General features: G+C 44.7%; 2 protein-coding genes across 3 annotated transcripts in view; both read left to right on the plus strand.

Moving 5' to 3' along the window:
* Positions 1 to 5,888: 5,888 nt before the first annotated feature.
* LOC308658307 (uncharacterized protein) lies at positions 5,889 to 7,500 on the plus strand (the record flags this gene model as incomplete). The annotated part of the gene is made up of 2 exons (XM_081310866.1): positions 5,889 to 6,747; positions 7,478 to 7,500. The coding sequence occupies 2 exons, from the start codon at positions 5,889 to 5,891 to the stop codon at positions 7,498 to 7,500; spliced, it is 882 nt and encodes a 293-aa protein (XP_081166992.1).
* Positions 7,501 to 9,527: 2,027 nt separating this feature from the next.
* MEI1 (meiotic double-stranded break formation protein 1) overlaps positions 9,528 to 20,891 on the plus strand; it is a gene marked incomplete at its 3' end in the record, with an annotated part of 82,988 nt that continues 71,624 nt past the window's right edge. For both annotated transcript variants that reach the window (XM_081311411.1, XM_081311410.1), the window contains exons 1-3: positions 9,528 to 9,712; positions 13,120 to 13,243; positions 14,118 to 14,168. In XM_081311411.1, the coding sequence (XP_081167537.1) occupies positions 9,539 to 9,712; positions 13,120 to 13,243; positions 14,118 to 14,168 (349 nt within the window). In that variant the 5' untranslated portion in view covers positions 9,528 to 9,538. The remainder of the gene's footprint in view (positions 9,713 to 13,119; positions 13,244 to 14,117; positions 14,169 to 20,891) is intronic.

A 20,891-nucleotide genomic window follows, 5' to 3' on the forward strand; every position in this document is an offset into this window, starting at 1 on the left:
TTTCCACTGTGCTGCTTGCTGAGCTAAGTCCTATTTAACACCTCTCATTGAAATCTCCTTAATCACCCTGACTAGGTAATTGCCCCTACTATACAGGAGCCATAGTTACCTCCACTTGATCTTTATAGCACTTGTTGGCTTTACTTTCTTCAGTGTCTATCTTCCCAATCACAACAAGAGCTCCAGGAGAGGGGCTGGGGATGTGGCTCAAGCGGTAGCGCGCTCGCCTGGCATGCGTGCGGCCCGGGTTCGATCCTCAGCACCACATACCAACAAAGATGTTGTGTCCGCCGAGAACTAAAAAATAAATATTAAAAATTCTCTCTCTCTCTCTCTCTCTCTCACACACACACACTCTCTGTTTAAAAAAAAAAAAAAAAAAAAAAAAAAAGCTCCAGGAGAGCAGAACCTGCAGCTGCCTTGGGCCCTTTGGAAACTGTGGGACTCTCAATAAGATGGTGTTAGAAAGCATTTATTATAGATGTAGGCTCGTATTGGGTGCTTTTGAGGAGGGTTCAAATAAGTTGGATTTGCTCTAGATCAGATATGTCAGAAAGTATGGGTTTTTCTTTCTTTCTTTTTTTCTTTTTTGGTACTGGGGATTGTGGGGATTGAACTTGAGGGCATTCAACCACTGAGCCTCTTCCCCAGCCCTATTTTGTGTTTTATTTAGAGATAGGGTCTCACTGAGTAGCTCGAGGGCCTTGCTAAGTTGCTGAGGCTGGTGGTGAACTTGCATTCCTCATGCCTCAACCTCCTGAGTCACTGGGATAACAGGTGTGCGCCACTGTGCCTGGCAGGTTTTTTTTTTTTTTTTTTTTTTTTTACTTATTTTCATTCCTTTTGAGCACTTATCCAGCACTGTTCTTACCTATATCCTAGGCATGCAAGATCAGAGCAGTGACTGGAGCTGAGGCTGGGGCATCCTTTGTGAGGTGGCCTTAGTGACAGAGGTGCTATGAAGCAGAGGCTGCCCCACCCCAAATTGACTGGGTCAGCCACACCAGCCTTGCCCTCCAGCTCCCTGACACCATCTGCAGAACCTAAGCACTGTCATGCTGCTGCCGCTGCTGGGCGCCTGTGCTGTGGTGGGGCCATTCCAGGGTCCTGAGTGGGAGCCAGTTCGGGGCCTGATCTCACAGGATTGCAGCTGTAGAGACCCCCGGTGCTGTGGCAATCTGCTTGTTCTCTGCCTCTTTCTGATCTGGCAGGTCCGGCACTATTGGCACCACTTCACCAGGAATCGCCTGCGCAGAAGGAGTATTATCAAGGTGAGGGGGCCCTTCACACTTCTACTGTCTTTCCCTTGGCACCATCATTGCCACAGCCACATGCTACAAGGACCCTGTCATCATATGCCCTGTGTACCAGAGATGAGTAGCTCAGACTGGTTAGAGCAAGCATCATCCAGACCCCAACATAGGAGTTACTCTCGACTCCTGTCTTTTCCTTGCTCCACACATTGAATCCACTTGCAAGCCACGTCTCAAATCTGATCACATCTTGAAACCTCACCATACCACCTTGGGCAGAGCTGCCAGCAAGACTCACCTGAACCTCAGGAACAGCTTCTGCTTGGTCCTGTTGCCTGTCTGACCCAGCCGTGGCAGTCTTCCACACTATGCACCTGCCATAATGACCTTTCTCTCTTTCTTCCTACCCCACCCACTTCGGTGGTGGAGATCAAATCCAGGATCTTATGCATGCTGGGCAACTGCCCAACCATGAGCTATATCCCCAGCCCTGCCTTCTCTCTCTCTCTCTCTCCCCCTACCCTCTCCCTATAAGTTGAATTCAAAGATAATATGCACACACAAATCACAAATGTATAGACCAGCGAATTTTCACAAATAGAACACACCCAAATGCCAATATCCAGGTTAAGAAACAGATCGCTGGGCAGATGAGGGTTGCTTAGTGGTAGAGTGTTTGCCTGGCTTTTCTGCAATCATATGGCAAATGTTCTATGCCTGGTTTAAATCCAACAGTATACTTGTAGGCCAGAAAAAAAAAACAACAACTTTTAAAACAAGTCATAGCACTTTGCTGTTGAAATGTTTCCTGTGAATACATTCCTTGTCAAATTCAGAGTAAAACCCGAACTTCTAACCCCGTCTCCAAGACCTTTTCTTGCTGCTGGCTCCATTCTGGACATATGGGCCTTCTTGCTTTTCCTGCACACATGATCTTATTCTATCTTCAAGGCTTTTCCAAATGTCTCCTTTGCCTACAATGCTCTTTCCTTACTTGTCACTTGGTTTGTCCCTCACTTCCTTCAGGCCTCCAAGAACCCTCTCCAAGAACCCTTTAATGGCTACTTTGTCTAAAGAAGCTAACCCCCATCCCCACACTCTGATTTATTTGCATTTAAATACTTTTTGATACCTAACATTATGTTATATATTTGGTTATTGTCTTTCTTGCATGTCTAGAATACAGCTCCCAGAGGGATTTTGTCTTGTGCCCAGCCCAGAATAATCTCTCAGTCTTTTTTGAATGAATGAACACTGTTTGCCTTAAGGGGGTGACTTCTCCTTTCCTGAGCCCAGGCATCTTTCTCTGGATAATGGGGATAGTCATTCTGATCTGTGGGGATTATATAAGCTAATCTATGTACAATATTTTAAAAAAATTTAATTTTTTAATTTGTTCTAATTAAGGAATTTTGCTTTTTTGGATCTCATCTACAGGTGCCATCGCAGAAGTGGGCAATGCCCTCCATGAGATGTGAAATTTTCTTTAGGCTAGCTCCTGAATTCGTCAGTCCTGGTGATTTCAGAGGCCATGATGCTCATATGCAACAATGGGTACAAAAGCAGAGGTGGAGATACCGAAAGAGCCTTTTAGAATCATGGACCCAGAACCTGTTCTCTTCACAAAATCTGCTTCAGGACTCATCTTGGGGTGCTCACACCTCGCATGATCCCATCTTTTGTATCTCCTCCTTTTCAAGCACCTGTCCACTCTCTCAGGACAGTTCCTGGGAAACATGGCAGGTATCCTGGTGTCTCAAGGGCAGCCAGACTCACTCTGCCCTAGACACATGCCAAAGGATTAGACAACTGCTGGTTCACTCCCAGGAGAAGTTGGTACCACTGGAGCATGTCCTCAGCAGAAAAATCTGTTCCCCTCCCACGACATTTGTCATCTCTCTCCCAAAGCTCCCTTCAGCTCAGAGGCTGCAGTTCTGTTCTGGACAGTTTCTGCCGGATCCTGCCCACCAACAAATGGTAATATCCACCTGGAAGTTCTGGAATAACCCACAAGACACCTGGGCACCATTGAGTGAAACCCAGACAATAGGCAGAGAGTATTCTAGAGAGACTCAGGCCCCAGGGTGGGCAAACCAGAGAGAGAGCAGAGGGGTATATGCTTGGGAAATCCAGGCATCTAGGGGCCAACTCTCAATAGACTTTGGAATGGAGCATTGTGCAGAGGATAAGGATCTGGAGTGCAGAAACCAGTCACTGGTTATAAATGAAACTGATGGAGAGATCCTGATTCCGGGGCAGAAGAACCGGATGGAAATTGAAAATCAAACCCAAATTGAGGAAGTAGGGAAGAAAATCCAGAGGGAGGCAGGAGGTAAGAACCCTCCTGAAACCCAGATTCACATGGGAGAGAATCAAGAACAGTTAAGATGTAAAGTTGATGCAGAGACCCAAACACCATGGTGGGGCTACCAGGAGAAGAGTGGGGGTGGGGGTACTTTGGAGATTCAGACATTTGAGAGGAAGAACAAGAAAGAGCCCAGAAAGGAGGAAGAGGGAAAGATTCAGGCCCATGGACTAGGGAAGCAGGGCCAGACTGGAGATGAGAATGCTGCGGAGGCCCAGACTCCAGAGTGCAGGAAACAAAACCAGACTAGAGGTGACCCTAGTGCAGAAACTGAGGCAGAAGAAGGGAGAAACAAGGATCAGATTGGAAATGAGGATGCTGTGCAAACCTCGACATCTGGGAGGGAGAACCTGGAAGACGTCAAACAAGAGAATAGAACAGGGAGCCAGGCCCTGGGATGGGGCAAACAGGAATGCAGCAGAAGTGATAATATTACAGAAATCCAGGCACTCATGGGGGAGAAACAGGGTCAGGGTGGAGGTGAGAATGCCAGAGAGACTCAGGCATCTAGGGGAGAGAAACAGAAACTCTCAAGACATGCAGTTCAAGTGAGGCAGGGAAACCAAGGCCTGGGAAAAGGAGAGGAGGCTGTGCGACCCAGGATGTCTAGGAGGAAGAAGTTGAAGGAGATAAGAGAGGAGGATTGGGTGGTGATCCATACACCCTGGTGGGGAAACCAGAGCCCAGTAATGAATGAAATTGACAGACAATTCAAGATATTATGTTGGGGGAATAAGAACCAAATTGGAGGTGGACCCAGAGCAAAAATTCAGTCACCAGAGGAGAAAGATAAGAGGAAGGATGGAGATGAGGATGGTATAGATACCCTGGTGCTTGAGGCAGAGAACCAGGGATTATTAAGAAATGAAGTGAATGAGGAGACCCATTCAGCAGGAAGGAAGAATGAGGAGCAATTTGGAGTTGAGAATGGAGCAGACATTCAGGCACTAGGGAAGAGAAATCCAAGAGAGTTTAAAGACAAGAATGCTACAATGAACCAGGAACTTGGGGGAGAAAATCAGGGTCAGTTAGAAAATGAATTCCATGGAAATATTTGCATACCACAGTGGAAGAATCAGGAGCATATTAGAGGCAAGGATGGTGCAAACACCCAGATACCTGAGGCAAGGGACTGGGGAGAATTAACAAGTGAAAGTGATGGAGAAACCCCTTCAGCAGGGTGGAAGAAAGTAGAGCATATTGAGGGTGAGAGTAGTGCAGAAATTCTGTTACAAGGGATGAGAAATCTGAGAGAAGCAGAAGAGGAGGATGGTATAGAAACCTGGGCAGGTGGGGAGAGAAGCCAGAGTCACTCAGGGAGTGATATAGATAGGATGATGATTCATTCATCACAATGGAAAAACCAGAAGCAGATGGAAGGTAAGGATGGAACAGAAATTCTGTCCCCAAAGAAGAGAAAACAGAGAGAACCTGAAGGTGAGAATGATATAAAAACCCAGAAGCCTGAGAACCAGGGACAGTTAGAGAATGTAATTGGAAGGAGCCATTCCCCAAGAATGGGGAGCTGGGGGAAGACTGAAGGAGAGAACATTGCAGAAGATCAGGCATCAGAGGAGAAAAACCAGAGAGAGGCTGGAATTGAGAATGGTAGAAAGGTTCACATACCTAGGGAGAAAAATCAGAGTCTGCTAAGAAGTAAAGTTCATAGAAAGACCTGTTCATCAGAATGTAAAGTTCACAGAAGAACCTGTTCATCAGGATGTAAAGTTCACACAAGGACCTGTTCATCAGGATGTAAAGCTCACAGAAGGACCTGTCCACCAGAATGTAAGAAACAGGAAGAGATTGGAGGTGGGAATGGTGCAGAAACTCAAATACGAGGGAAGAGAAACCCAAGAAGGACTACACGTGGTGACAGCACAAAGATTCAGGCATCTGTGGAAGACGACCAGGGACAGTCCAGAAGGGAAATTGATGGAGAGGTTCAGAAACAAGGGCAAGGAAACCAGAACAAGGGTGGAGATGCTGCTGCTGCTGCTACAGAAATCTGGAACATAGAGAGTCAGAGAAAGTACAGAGCTAAGGATGATGGAGGGCCTCAGACATCCAGGAGAGGAAACACGAGCCAAATCAGAGAAAAGGATGCTATGGGGGACAGTCACCAAAGGGAATATCCTTCAGGTGAGAGGCCCACAGGCAGGAAATGCAGCCGGGCTGGGCCAACCACCCTCACTGGCTCTAGATATGAGCCCTTGGGACAAGAACAGGTAGCAGCTGTAGACAGGGTAGCTGAGGCTTCCTGTCCTGAGATGAAGCCTCACCCCCACTTGGGTGAAGTTTTCCTGCTGGCTACTGGGGAGGGAGAGCATTTGACCAGCCAGGGCATAGCCCCTGCCAGGGAGTACAAAGCCCGGGTCAGACTAACCTCCCAGCAGGCCCAAACAGGATCCCGGAGAAAACCACAAAAGCACAAAGGGGTGGATCCAGGAAAGATCCACAGAGTGACACAGCCCCAGAACCCACAGTCTCTGGCTGCTCCCTTTGGCAAGCCCTCTGCCTGTCCCTCTATTCTATGTGGCCAAGCCCTCCAAGCTACCACTACTTTGGTGGGTATTCCAACTACCCTCACCATCCCGCCCAAGTGGCCAGTCCTCAAGAGCAAACGACTGCTCTTGGAGTCCCTCATGCGTCGAAGGATTGCACATCTGAAGTGGGGCCTCCCCCGGCGCATCCTGGAATCTTATTTGCTCTTTAGCTTCTTCGGATCTTGCTCACTCCCCTGGGCTGGGGTGAGGCTGCCTGAATTAGGCAAAGGCCAGGAGCTCCAAAGGCAGCAGGAAAAGCATTGTGAGGCCCAGGGCTCCATGCCAGGCTTTAAATCTCCAGAGAGGTTCCAAAGGGTTCTGCCCTCTGATGGGAAAAGATCAAAACTTCCTACACAGGCCAGGGCTTTGGAGAGGTGTAGACCACACAGGTCAGAGCCAATGGGCACTTCCATTCCACCTGAGAAACCCAGGAGAAATAGACCACCAGGGGGCGCCAGAGAACCACAGATCCAGGAAGAGGCCTCTAAGGCCAAACTCCCTGTTCCCAAGAATCCCAGGCCTTCGGCAGAGTCTGTGAACTGGTGCTCCCCAGAAAGGGTACCAGAGCCTTCCAGTGAGAATAGTAAGGGCAGGAAAGTGATCAGGCCAGATGTCTCCCAGAAGGCAGGGAGGGCTTCCAGAGAAGTGAGGACCTCATCTTCCAGGGCCAGCCATGACCCCTGGAAGAAGGAGCACATACTCTGGGAGGCCTCTCAGTTCCCCAGACATAAATATCAGCAGCCCACACGCTGGAGAAGAGAAAGCCTGGAGCCTGCAGAGGGCAGAGGAGCTAGGCAGCTGCCTCCCTCCGTTTCCACAGACTCCTCCAGCATTAAAGGAAGTCTCCACTCTAAGACAGCCAAGCTGAGCATGACCCTCCTGCGTAAAATGTCCTGGTCCCCACAGCTGGCCAAGCCCAGGAACTCAGTCCCTAGGCTTTCCAGAGTGGGTAACCCTCATGCACGGGAGGACAGCATCAGAGTCCATACTGCTTCGGAGAGGGACCATCAACCACCAGGGCACTGTAGTGCTGGGGTTTCTCTTCCTAGGACAAAGACCCCCCAGGGTCAGAGACCCCATGGGGCTCCAAAGAATTCATCAGCTCCTAAAAAGTTTGGTTTTATGAAGCGTTTGAGATGTTTTCTCTTCCAACGTGGTCTTAAAAAGTAGGTTGCAGGCCCAGAGTCCTCAGGACTCATCAGAGAAGGCACAAGAGTGGTTTGCTCACCCTCAGAACCTCTAATAAAATTATTTGGGACCTGTAGGATTTACATTTCTTTGGCATATCATGTTTTCTGAGTGTCTCTTTTTAGGGTTTGGCAGACTTTGTGCGTAGGGCAGAAATCACTTCAAGTCTGTGGTTTGTTCCTGTTCTTTGTCTGTCTGTCTGTCTCTCTCTCTCTCTCTACTAGGGATTGAACCCAAGGACACTCTATCATTACCATAGAGCTACATCTCCAGCCCTTTTTATTTTGTAAGTTTAGCTTTTTTTTTTTTTTTTTTTGTTGTTTGTTTTGTGTTTTGTTTTTTGCAGTCTGGGCATCAAAGCCAGGATTTTGTGAATGCTAAATAAAAACTCTATCGTTGAGCTGTAACTCCAGCCCTATCCGTGAAATGTTAACAGACATTTTTCTGTGTTAATATTTACTTTTCTCAAACATAAAAGACTATTTCATAATCTTCCATTGAATAACAAAATTGAATAACAAAACTATTGTTTTCTAAACTACTCTGCCCTGGAGAGCATTTTTTCCAATTACAGAGCCTTTGAATGCAGAAACACAGCTCTTGAACTTTTACCTCCTTCAACATTAACCAGTTTCTGGGCACATCTGTGTTAATGCCCTGTTGATTGTTGGCTTGTAATTGTTGATATATTCTATGGTAAAATATTTTCTTTTTCAGTATTGCTTGTGCACTCATATATTCCTAATCCTCCCTGATATAATTAAGGGAGTGCCTTAACTTCTTTGAGAGAAAGATGTCATCTTGTAAATTTAAAATAATACCAATAGCTTTTATATATACATTTTTTTCCCAAAAAGTTCTATGACAGTTTATTTCCTTCCTTCCTTCCTTCCTTCCTTTCTTTTTTTATGGTCCTGGCGATTGGGCACAGGGACTACCACTGAACTATATCCCCAGCGCCTTTTATTTCATTTTTATTTTATTTTTTTAAAGAGAGTGAGAGAGGAGAGAGAGAGAGAGAGAGAGAGAGAGAGAGAGAGAGAATTTTTAATATTTATTTTTTTAGTTATTGGCGGACACAACATCTTTGTTGGTATGTGGTGCTGAGGATCGAACCCGGGCCGCACACATGCCAGGCGAGCGCGCTACCGCTTGAGCCACATCCCCAGCCCATTATTTCATTATTTTTTTAAGAATTTTCTTTTTAACTTTTATGAGGTGCTGATGCTGGAACCCAGTGCCTCACACGTGCTAGGCAGCCACAACCCCAGGCCCCTTTTATTTTTATTGAGACAGGGTGGCTACATTGCCCAGGCTGCTCTTGAACTTGTGATCCTTTTGCCTCCCTCTTCTGTGTTGGGATTACAAACAAGCACAGCTGTGCCTCTTTTTCTTTCTTTCTTTCTTGAGAGAGAGAGAGAGAGAGAGAGAGAGAGAGAGAATTTTTAATATTTATTTTTTAGTTCTCGGCGGACACAACATCTTTGTTGGTATGTGGTGCTGAGGATCGAACCCGGGCCGCACACACGCCAGGCGAGCGCGCTACCGCTTGAGCCACATCCCCAGCCCCTCTTTTTCTTTTTTTAAAAATAAAAGCATTGTTTTCTTTCCTCCTTTTGGTAAGGCCGAGGGCAGCTACTTTATGATTGCTTTCAACCTTGGTGTTAGGGTTTGGATGAGAGGTGTTTCCAAAAGCTCATGTGTGAGACACTGCAAGTACATTCAGCGGTGACATGATCAGGTTGTGACAGCTTTAACCCAATCAGTGAACTAATCCCCTGACAAGGATTAACTGGGTGGTAACTGAGGCTGGCTGCATCTGGACAGCCAGTCTCTGCCTCCCTCTGCCACACTCTTCCACCATGATGATCCGCCTCACGGCAAACCTCTAGGAAGGGAGCCTGCTGTCCAGGGACTGAGACATCTGGAACCATGAGACCTCCAATAAACCATCCCTCCTCTAAAATTGTTGTCAGGCCTTCTAGTCACAGCAGCGAGAAAGCTACCTAAACCACTTGGGTGTGGTGAGGCCAATTTCTGAGGCCCATAAGCACGCCTTCTGGGGGCTTGGCTAGGCGCGTTGGGACCCCGCGGCGCGGTCAGGCAGTGCCGGCACGCAGGCGCAGGCCGCACCTGCAAGTGCGCATGCGCCCAAACTGGGCGGGAAAAGTGCGGAGCAGCGAAGCATGAGTGAAGAGATGGCTGTGAGACAGGCTGCAGCGGTGTCTGGGAGGGACGAAGAGGCGGTGCTGCTCCTCGAGAGGGTCCATTATCGACATGACCCGCGCTGGCTGCTGCCCGTGTCCCCACGGCTCTGCCTGGCCTGCGCGCTGGAGCTGCTGCCGGAGCGCGGCGTGTCGGTGCGGGCTGATCCCTTCCCTGGGCACCAGGGCTTGGGCGTTTGCTGGCCTGGGGTGGCCGCTGACCCAGCCAGCTCTCGCGGCCCTGGTTGACCTCCTCCTACCCAAGCCTGCCCACCCCGCCCTGCTTTGAAACACTTAATTTTTTTTTTCTCTAGTTGTCAGTGGACCTTTATTTTATTTATTTGCGGTGCCGAGGATCGAACCCAGGGCCTCGCACACGCCAGGCAAGCGCTGTACCACTCAGCCCCAGCCCCAGCCCTGCTTTAAAGCACTTTTAAAAATGCCTGCAGGTGCCCATGTGGAGCCGCAACCCCTTTTCTAGAGCCTCCCGTGCCTGCTGGTGCTGTGCCCAGGAAGATTGGCCGGCGCGCCCTCCGCCAGCCCTGCCCTCCGCCAGCCCTGCCCTCCGCCAGCCCTGCCCTCCGCCAGCCCTGCCCTCCGCCAGCCCTGCCCTCCGCCAGCCCTGCCCTCCGCCAGCCCTGCCCTCCGCCAGCCCTGCCCTCCGCCAGCCCTGCCCTCCGCCAGCCCTGCCCTCCGCCAGCCCTGCCCTCCGCCAGCCCTGCCCTCCGCCAGCCCTGCCCTCCGCCAGCCCTGCCCTCCGCCAGCCCTGCCCTCCGCCAGCCCTGCCCTCCGCCAGCCCTGCCCTCCGCCAGCCCTGCCCTCCGCCAGCCCTGCCCTCCGCCAGCCCTGCCCTCCGCCAGCCCTGCCCTCCGCCAGCCCTGCCCTCCGCCAGCCCTGCCCTCCGCCAGCCCTGCCCTCCGCGGTTTACTCCTTCCTCGCCTTAGCTCGGGCTTCCTCCTATGTGGTCCCGGCTCCACCTTGTTCTCTTCAGCTATTTGAGGCCCTTGTGAGGGCTGGACCAACTGGCGGAAGTTCCAGCCAGTGGACAGGGTTGGTTCAATCGCCGGGCTCCTGGTTCCCTTAGTGCCTACCCACATTTGCGCTGAAAAAAAATTTTTTTCCACTGGGAAATCCAAGAAGAGTGGGCCATCAATTCGCCGTCAAATTCATAGGAAGGGAATTCCTATCTTGGGGTGCAGTGGGGAGTAAATCAGCTGTTCTCAAATTTTTTGATCTTAGGATAGCCTTACAATTTTAAAACTTGTTGAAGACTCCAAAGAGTTTTCATTTATATTGATAGTTACTGTATTTGAAATGAAAACAAAATTTAAAGATATGCGTTCATTTAAAGTAACACTAAATTTATGTATTAAGGCAAGTACTTTTTGTATTCAACCTTTTTGAGTGTACAGGACTGTGGCATAAGTAATGGTATTTTATTTTTTATATATATATTTATTTTCAGTACTGGAGCTTGAACCCAAGGGTGTCTAACTCTGAGCTACCTGCCCCCCCCCCCAAGCCCTGTTAATTTTTATTTTTAAGACAGGGCCTCACTAAGTTGCTGAGGCTTGTCAATTTGTGATCCTCTTGCCTCAGCCTCCTGAGTTGCTGGGATTATAGGTGTGCGCCACTACACCTGACTGCATATATAATTTTTAAAAATATATACATATATATATTTTTAGTTGTTGATAGACCTTTATTTTATTCATTTATTCATATGCAGTGCTGAGAATCAAACCCAGTGCCTCACACATGCTAGGCAAGCCCTCTACCACTGAGCCACAACCCAGCACTGCATAAGTAATTTTTTTTTTTTGAGAGAGAGAGAATTTTTTTTAAATATTTATTTTTCAGTTTTCGGCGGACACAACATCTTGTTTGTATGTGGTGCTGAGGATCCAACCGGGCCGCACGCATGCGGGGCGAGCGCGTTACCGCTTGAGCCACATCCCCAGCCCTGCATAAGTAATTTTAAAAATAAAAACTATTTTGGCTGGTGGCCATCCACTCTTAGAACAAATCAAACTAGCTCATAACCCTGATTTCACTAAGGGCAGGATATCTGAGGCCTGCAGTTTTTGGACAGTGAATCAGAGATAAATAAGACTGTGCAGTAGGGGAGAAGATAAAACAATACTTTATAGAAAATATAGAAGAATGGACATGTTTGTTGTCAAGTACAGTGTAAGGTAGGGAGGGATGCCACGAAACACTTAGAGGAGGAAACTTTCAATTAGGCTTAAATAGATGGGTGAAGTTTGGAGATGGGAGACTTATCTCAGGAGGTAGGTAGCTATATTGTGTTAGAAGGGACATTGAAGAAGTTGAGATTAGGAGAGCCAGGTTGAGATTACTACTTTGAAGAGTTTGCATCTGAGATAAGGAGCTTGAACTTAAATCTGTCAGTGAAGGGGAGTTATTAAGACTGTGTTTTGAGTAGCACATTTAGATCATTAGCTTAATCTGTAATGTAGGATGAGTTGGTAAAGCAAAAATAGGAGACTTAAAAGCATAGGTTAGAGGCAATGAGATATTCCTTCTCCACCTTTTATTGAGTTAGTTTGTTTATGTATTTCTTTATGTTTTGTAGTACTGAGGATTGACTCCAAGGCCTTGCACATGTTAGGCAAGCATTCTACCACTGAGCTCTACTGTTGGCCCTTTTTATTTTATTTAGAGACAAGAGTCTGGTTAAGTTGCCAAGCCTGGACTTGAACTTGCAATCCTCTTGCCCCAGCCTCCTGGAGTGTTTGGGCTCATGACACATATTACTGCTTGTGGATTTGGGGATTGAACCCAGGACCTCATGCATCCCCAGCCCACAAAATGTACTTTTTTCTTAACTTCAGCTCTCACCAATTGAAGGAGTAATGTAGTCAATTGTACCATGTTCCTGTCCTATCCTTAGGGTTTATATATATATATATATTTTTTTTTTGTGGTGCTGGGGATCGAACCCAGGGCCTTGTGCATGTGAGGGAAGCACTCTAACAACTGAGCTATATCCCCAGCCCCATCTCTTTTTATTGACTTAACTATTTAGCATTTTGCATAGCTGCTACTCAGTTACCTGTACAGGGAAGGGACTTGAGGGTGAGAAGTTATGCCTACATTGAATGGAAGGATGTTGTTTTCTGTACCTAGCTCTGGAAGCTTATGAGTGATATCTGAGCAAGAACTGATGAAGATTTAGTTTTGAGTCCTTGGGAAAGTCTAAGTTTTTGTTTTCTCATCTCTGAAATGGTGATAATATTTTTTTCTTGCTTCATTAACCTGTTAGGCTTAAATGAGTTGGTGGACAAAAGAATGATTTGTGAAGAGTAAAGTGCTATGTAAATACAGGATAAGAATCTCAGCTTGCATATAATTCAATGTATGAACACATGAATTCCCTAATTGAACAATGAATGCTCTTGCTCCCTGTAGGGAGTATGGATCTCGTTGTAGTTTAGATGACCACTTTAATACCATCTTGTAATTATACTTGGGAATTACAGTTGGGTTCAGAATGACTGAGATTTGATTGCTGTTGAATGTTTTTCTCTGTTTGCTCAAAGTTGGTGCGCAAGAAGTATGTGTTATCCTGCTTTCGAGATGCCCTTGTGAGGCATGCCTCCCTGGTCACACAGCTGGTGGCTCAGGATCAGAGAGTCTGCATTCACTTCATAAATATCCTTTTTGGTGAGATTAAAAGGAAACTTAGCATGACTTTTGTGTGGATAGCATGTGTATTTACTTTTGGGGATCTTGGGGAATGATCTTGGGATAATAATTTAGACTTTTTGTATTGTAATAGTTTATTAGCCCATTGTTTTGTCATAATGATGGAGATATGGTCCCTTTTCAAAGATAGGTGATACAGCTATTTTTTATGGTAATTGGCCTTACTAGATCTAAAAGGTTAGTAAAAATGTGAAGATGAGTATGGGAAATACATAATTCTTCAGAGTCCAGTCTAGATTTTTCACAGAATCAGACGGCTTGGAATGGAATTGGCTGCCCTTGATGTGACTGATCAAGTTAATTCACTTCTCTTGTGCCTTACAAACATGTTTATCCTGTGCCTGAAGGAACACATGTCTCTTCATGTGTAAAATGAAACAGATTAAATTGTACCTGAGGTCTCATCTTTTAATATGATTTTGATTTCCAGTGGAATGAATCATTTTGGGGAAGAGGGCATTTAATTTGTATTGGGTGCTTCTCTATGTTAGAAGTTTTTCAGCCTTTTCACTGCCCAGGCAATATTTAAGGAAGATAGGATGATCCTCAAGGCTTAGGGAGGTCATAAACAAATGGCAGAGCTGGAATTTTACCCTAGATCTGTCACAGACTCTAGAGCACACAGTTTTTCTGCTGTGCCACATTAACAGTTCTCATCTTTTTAAAGCTAGAGTAGGTCATTGAAATTCTAAGTGTTTGATGTTAAGGGTAAAATTTAACTGGGACATTGCTTAAGGTTGCTAGTTTTAGAATCCGCAGCATAGCTTTGTGGGTTTGTTTCTCTTAAAAGAGAACCATTAACCACTCTTTTATTACTTCCCTCTGCACCAAGGACTGTTATGCAATGTAGAAGATGGGAATGTAACAGACCTCTGTATTGAAGGTAAGGTGAAACTGCATTGAAAGCTGGGAGTATTAACTTGAATTGTAGCTTCATTACTTGTGAAATTGCCCAGTTAGAGTCAGATAAGGAGAACTCAATTAGTTGTTAATCATTAAAATTCTACATTTCTTTATTGAGCGTCTACTCTGTGCTAGATACTATATCAGGCTAGGGATATATAGATGGATAAGATGTGGTCTCTGCCTGCTAAGAGTTTACAATTTGGAGAAGAGATTGATTGGTAAATAACTAGTTGGTTAGTGCTTTTATAAAGACATGGTACTAAACTTTTTTGTTTGTTTTTGCCATGTTGGGGATTGAATCTGTGGCCTTGTATGTGCTAGGCAAATATTCTACCATGCTTGAGCTACATCCCCAGCCTAACTCTTTTTATTTTTATATATTCATATTGGTTTATTGAAATTTGTGTGCACACAGATGGTGATTAAAGCTGTGGAAGTGCATATGTTAACTTATAAAGGGGCCTATAGAGAAAGAAATCAAGAGCATTGGGTGGGTGGAGTCTTATAAAGAGAGAACTATACTGTTTAGGATCCAGGAACCATACCAGTTATTGATTTCTTTGGTGGGGGATACTGGGGATTGAACTCAGGGACACTCAACCACTGAGCCACATCTCCAGCCCTATTTTGTATTTTATTTAGAGACAGGGTCTCACTGAGTTGCTTAGTGCCTTGCTCTTGCTGAGGCTGGCTTTGAACCTGGTATCCTCCTGCTTCAGCCTCCTGAGCTGCTGGTATTATAGTCATGTGTCACTGTGACAAGTCCATACCAGTTATTTTTTTATTTTTTTATTTTTTATGTGGTGCTGAGGATCGAATCCAGTGCCTCATACTTGCTAAGCATCTCGTCTTGCACAACATTAAAAAAACAAACAAAGGCATTGTGTCCATCTACAACTAAAAAAACATTTTTAAAAATAACTGGTATGGGGTTGTGACTCAGTGGTAGAGCGCAACTGAATGAAAGATTCTGGTGTGAGCTTGGAAGACCAGATGGCAGATATGAATATAGACCATAAAGAGGGCTCATGAGATTTTTAAGATGGAAATGAGGACTCCATTGGGAATTAGAGTAGAGACCATATGAGTTAAACTATGGAAAAGAACTTGTTTATATTTTGTTCATGCCCTGAGACCGTGTGAGGCTAAGTTTAAAGATGATGAACTGATTAGTCTGATGAAGGAAATTTCAAGACAGCACAGCATTCAGGTGGTAGCATGGGTATTGCTAGCTTTATTCAGAGTTTCAGTAAAAATCAAGAGCAAAGAACAGAATAAAATGTTTTGAAAAACTTGAAGTTTGGCAGAAAAGAATTGCATGTAAATTAAGGCCAAGGAAAGTGTCATTACTGAAGAGATTAGCACTGTTAAAAGGAAGCCAAGTACTTTGCACCAGGACAGTAGGAAAGATGCCTTGAGAACATCTCTGGAATTGACCAGATCTCACCCATCCAGATTCAAGGGTATAAAAGTTTAAACTTCTTTGAAAGGCTTTGCTCTAGTAAGAGAGCACTGGAGTGTCTTGCTTTCAGGGCCTCATAGAAAGTTGTTTCTTCAGGATTTCTTTCATCATGCTCAGCCATCCAGGGCTCAGAGGTTGCTGCAGCCATGGTCCAGTGGGGTCTGGCTTCTGCTTTTTCTGGCATCAGACACTGATGTCATCCATGTGGTGTTGATTTTGCAGGCATGAAGAATGAAAGAGTCACCGGGCTTCCATCTGGATTTCAAAGGAAAGCCTGGAAAGCTAGGCAGTATATGCAGGGTGGGAGTCCCCTAGGTGTTCCCTGAGAGGGCAGTATATGAAGCTGTGAGAGTGAAGCAGAAGCCACAGTGAAGACCCCAGCGCATTAGATAGGCCAGGAACATGAGGAAAGCTGCAGACAATGACCAAAGTCAGCCCAAATAAGTGATCATGTGGCCTGTAGCTGGCAAAGCTGTAGGGGCAGGCTGCCCAAGCCCTATGGAGTTTACATCATGTCACCTGTGTGCTCCAGTGCAAGACATGGAGCTACGGAATTTTTTTCCCTGCTAGATTTGGTCTTGCTTTAGTCTGGCCCTTCCTTATTATTCTGTTCCTCCCTTTTGGAATTGGAATGTTTTCCCTGTACCATTGCATGTTGGAATTATATAACTTGTTTTTAATGGTTTTTTTTTTTTTGTTGTTGTTGTTGTTGTTGTTACTGGGGATTGATCCCAGGTGGACCTACTATTGAGTTACATCCTCAGTCCTTTTTAAATTTTTTTTTTTAATTTTTAAAAATTTTGGGGCATACTGGGGATTGAACTCAGGGGCCCTTGGCAACTGGGCCACATCTGTAACCGTATTTTGTATTTTATTTAGAGATAGTGACTCACTGAGCTGCTTAGCACCTCACTGCTGCTGAGGCTGGCTTTGAACTTAAATAATAATTTTATTAGTTATAGATGGACACAATGTCTTTATTTCATTTGTTTATTTATTTTATTATTTTTTAATATTTATTTTTTTAGTTGGACACAATACCTTTATTTTGTCCATTTATTTTTATGTGGTGCTGAGGATCTAACCCAGGGCTTTGCATGTGCTAGGCGAGCGCTCTACCGCTGAGCCACAACCCCAGCCCCATTTGTTTATTTTTAATGTGGTGCTGAGAATTGAACCCAGTACCTCACACATACTAGGCAAGTGATCTACCACTGAGCCACAAATCCCGCCCCCCAATTTTTTTAATTTTGAGAAAAGATCTTGCTAAGTTGCCCAGGCTGGCCTTGAATTTGCAATCCTCTTGTCTCAACATCCCAAGTTATTGGGATTGCAGCTGTGTTCTACCCTGCCCAGCTTGGTTTTTGATTTTTACAGGAACTTTCAGGAGTTTGTTTAAATTTCAGAGGAGACTTTGGACTTCAACTTTTGAACCATGATGGAACTTTTAAGTCTGTGGAGACACTTAGAGATGGACTGAATGCATTTTTTATTGTTTGGTGGCTATTAACCTTTTGGGGCCAGGGTTAGAATATTGTAGTTTGGATCTTGGGTTGAAGGCTTGCACCCCTGCTGGTGGTACTACTGAGAGGTAGTAGAAACTTTAGAAGATGCATGCTAGTTGGAAAAAGTAGGTCATGGTGGTGTGTTCTTGAAGGGTATCTCTTGTTCCTACCCCCTCCTCACAACGCTTTCTGGCTGCTTTCCTCTACCATGCTCTTCTGCCATGATGTACTGCCTTACAATAGATCCAGAAACAACAGGACCAAGTGACCATAGACTTCAACCTTTAAGACCGTGAGCCAAAATAAATCTTTCCTTTTTTAAGTTGGTTTTTCTCAGTTCTTTGTTACAGAGATGGAAAGCTGACTACCACGGGTGGCTTTGAAGCTCAAAGATAATAGCTTAATAATTGGCTCTGTTCATCCCTTTGGCTACTTGGTGTCAACACTCCTTCTGCACATATTTGAACTTCCTTAGAACCATGACAACTCTGTTTCTACCTATTGAGATGCTGCTATCCTTTATACATATACTTCTTACAAACAAAGCCATTTTCACTGTCTCCAATATAAGGAGATGAAAAGTTCAATAATAATTATTTTAATTTCTGGATATATAAATGAATCCATCATAACATATATTTCTGGGGCATGATAACTATTATCAAATTCAGTCACAGTTCCAACTGTATATTCCATTACCTAAAGACTACATTTCAGGGCTGGGGATGTGGCTCAAGCGGTAGCGCGCTCGCCTGCGTGCGGCCCGGGTTCGATCCTCAGCACCACATACCAACAAAGATGTTGTGTCCGCCGAGAACTAAAAAATAAATATTAAAAAAATTCTCTCTCTCTCTCTCTCTCTCTCTCTCTCTCTCTCTCCCTCTCTCTCCTCTCTCACTCTCTCTTAAAAAAAAAAGACTACATTTCAAAGTTAAACTTCAACAAAACTTTTATAAATAAGAAGGAAAAGAGGAACTGGGCACATTGGCATATACCTATAATCCCACACCTGTAATCTCAAAAAAAATAAAAAATAAAAAGGGCTGAGGATGTAGCTCAGTGATATAGACCACCCTTGTGTTCAATCCCCATACCAAAAAAAAAAAAAAAAAAGAAATGAAGAAATAGTTAATATGCACACATGAAAAGTTACTATAATAATTTCTATAAGTAGTTACAAGTGTGTGGTTAATATTTATAATTTCCTTGTTAATGATACTAGTTCTATCTTTCCTTTGCTTTCAGCCAGGATCTTACCCGGTCAGGATATTTATATGACAGGGTAACCCAAAAACTTCATTTCTGAAAGGTCTGAATCTTCAGGGGCTCTGCCATTTGTCTGTCTGTCTGTCTGTCTGTCTATCTATCTATCTATCTATTTATTTATTTCTGGGAATAAAAATGACTGGGGATGTATCTAGCTCAGAGGTACTTTACCACTGAGCTAAATCCCCAACCATTTTTATTTTGAGACAGAGTCTTGCTAAGTTGCTGTGGCTGGACTTGAACTTGGGATCCTCCCGCCTCAGCTTCCCAAATTGCTGGGATTATAGGCCTGTATCACCATGTTCGGCCCTGGCTCTGCCTTTTTTGATTGTTAAAGTTTTTCCTTAATGTTTACTATTGAATATGAAAGTAATAAGAGTCATCCAAGATCATCCCTGGTTGCAGACATATTCCCTTTTGCCCTTGTTTGTAGAAATACAGTTTTCCTTTTTTTTAAATATATATTTTTAGTTGTAGATGGACATAATACCTTTATTTTATTTATTTATTTTTATGTGGTGCTGAGGATCAAACCCAGTGTCTCATACGTGCCAGGCAAGCACTCCACTACTTAGCCACAACCCTAGCCCTCCCTGTGTTTTCTAGATCAATTACTCCAGGTTCTAGAATGATCCCTTCTTCCTATTAGCATAAGGAGCTCAAAATGTCCAGATGATAGTTATGACTTCTAATTTAATGAAACTATTGTGTGTTCTTTCATGGAAGCATCTTTTCCTTAGGAACTAAGAACTTTAAACTAACATAATTCAAAGTTGTGGAATAGGATATGTTGTGAGATGAATTGTATTACCCTAAAATTCATATATTAAAGCCCTAACTCCCATAATGTGAATGTACCTCAGAATGTGAGTGTATTGGGAGATAGGTTAGGGTAGGGCTGGGGTTGTGGCTCAGCGGTAGAGCGCTCACCTAGTGTGTGCAAGGCCCTGGGTTCGATCCCCAGCACCACATATAAATAAAATAAAGATACTGTGTCCAACTAAAAAATAAATATTAAAAAAAGAAGTGATAGGTTAAAATGAGGCCATTAGGGTGGGCCCTAGTCCAATCTGACTAGTGACCTTATAAGAAGAGGATGTTTGAACATACAACGACACAAGGGGTACACATGCACAAAGAAAAGTCATGTGAGGACACAGTGAGAAGGCAGGCATCTGCAAGCCAAGGAGAGTGGCTTCAGAAATAACCAGATCTGCTGATAAATTGATCTTGGGTGCCTCCAGAACTGTGAGAAAATAAGCTTATATAGTTTAAGCTACCCCATCTGTGGTGTTTTATATGGCATATGGAAGTCCTAACAGCAAATCTGATACAAAAATTCTGCAACGAGTTATTAAGTGTTATAGTAAGAGGAGTGATCTCACTTCACCCATTGATTCCCTGCCCCACGTGTTCTGCTATGGGAAAGACAGCACCTTATGCTAATCACTGATTCAAGGAATATATTTCATGTAAGATAGAAACCAATCTTTTCAGGTATCTTCCAAGTAATGCCATAGCTTTCTTCAGAGCCCTTCCACATTCTGTTAGGCTAGCTGGTTCCCGTGATGGAATATGGGACAAGAGTATGAGTACCTTGCTGCACTGCTCTTACTGTGAAGTGAGTTCCTTGACCAAAGTGATATTGTGTGGAACACTGTAGCAGTGAACAAGATATTCCAGGTAAAGTTATAAGTTTACAGATGTGTTGCTGGCAGAAGTATTATGGCTTGAGAAGGCAAACCCATATTCAGAATACATGTCTATTCCATTGAGGACAAATCTGTGCCCCTCCATGATGGAAGGGCTATAGCGTAATCCATCTGACACCATGTGACTGGCTGATCTCCTCATCTGGTGAATGGTCCCATATTGGGGGCTTAATATAGATCTCTGCCAAGGGCCATTTAGGCATACCATGATAAGTAATCAATTCTGCCTTGATGAGAGGAAATTCATGTTGTTGAGACTACATAGCTTTCAATTATGCTACCATAGCCATTTGGTACTTGGATTCATACCTCATGAATGTACCGTGAGATAGCTAGGGAAACAGGAGGACTGACATCCATCTCCTTTGCCAGTTTGTCCACCTGATTGTTCAGAACCTCCTCTGTAGTAGTTGCTGGGCACGGCAGTGCATGCTTGTAATACAAGTGACATGGGAAGCTGAGGCAGGAGAATAGCAAGCTCAATGCCAGCCCAGGCAATTAGTGGGACCCTAAGGACTGGAGATGTGTATCTGTGGTTAAGTGCCCCTGGGCTCAATTCCCAGTACTAAGAAAACAGAATGTCTTTTGAAGTAGAAATTCCTTAGGGAGTATTCACATAGGACACATATGTCTTCATATTTTGTCCCCACTCTGAAAGGTCCATCTTCTTTCTCAGACCTCATTGCCACCAATTCTGTCTTCCCCAAGTCCATGACCAGCCAGCCAAACAGCAGCTTCCCATTAATCAATGTGGT

This window comes from Spermophilus citellus, assembly GCF_964194105.1.
Source record: "Spermophilus citellus genome assembly, chromosome: 10".
NCBI classification, from domain to species: Eukaryota; Metazoa; Chordata; class Mammalia; order Rodentia; family Sciuridae; genus Spermophilus; species Spermophilus citellus.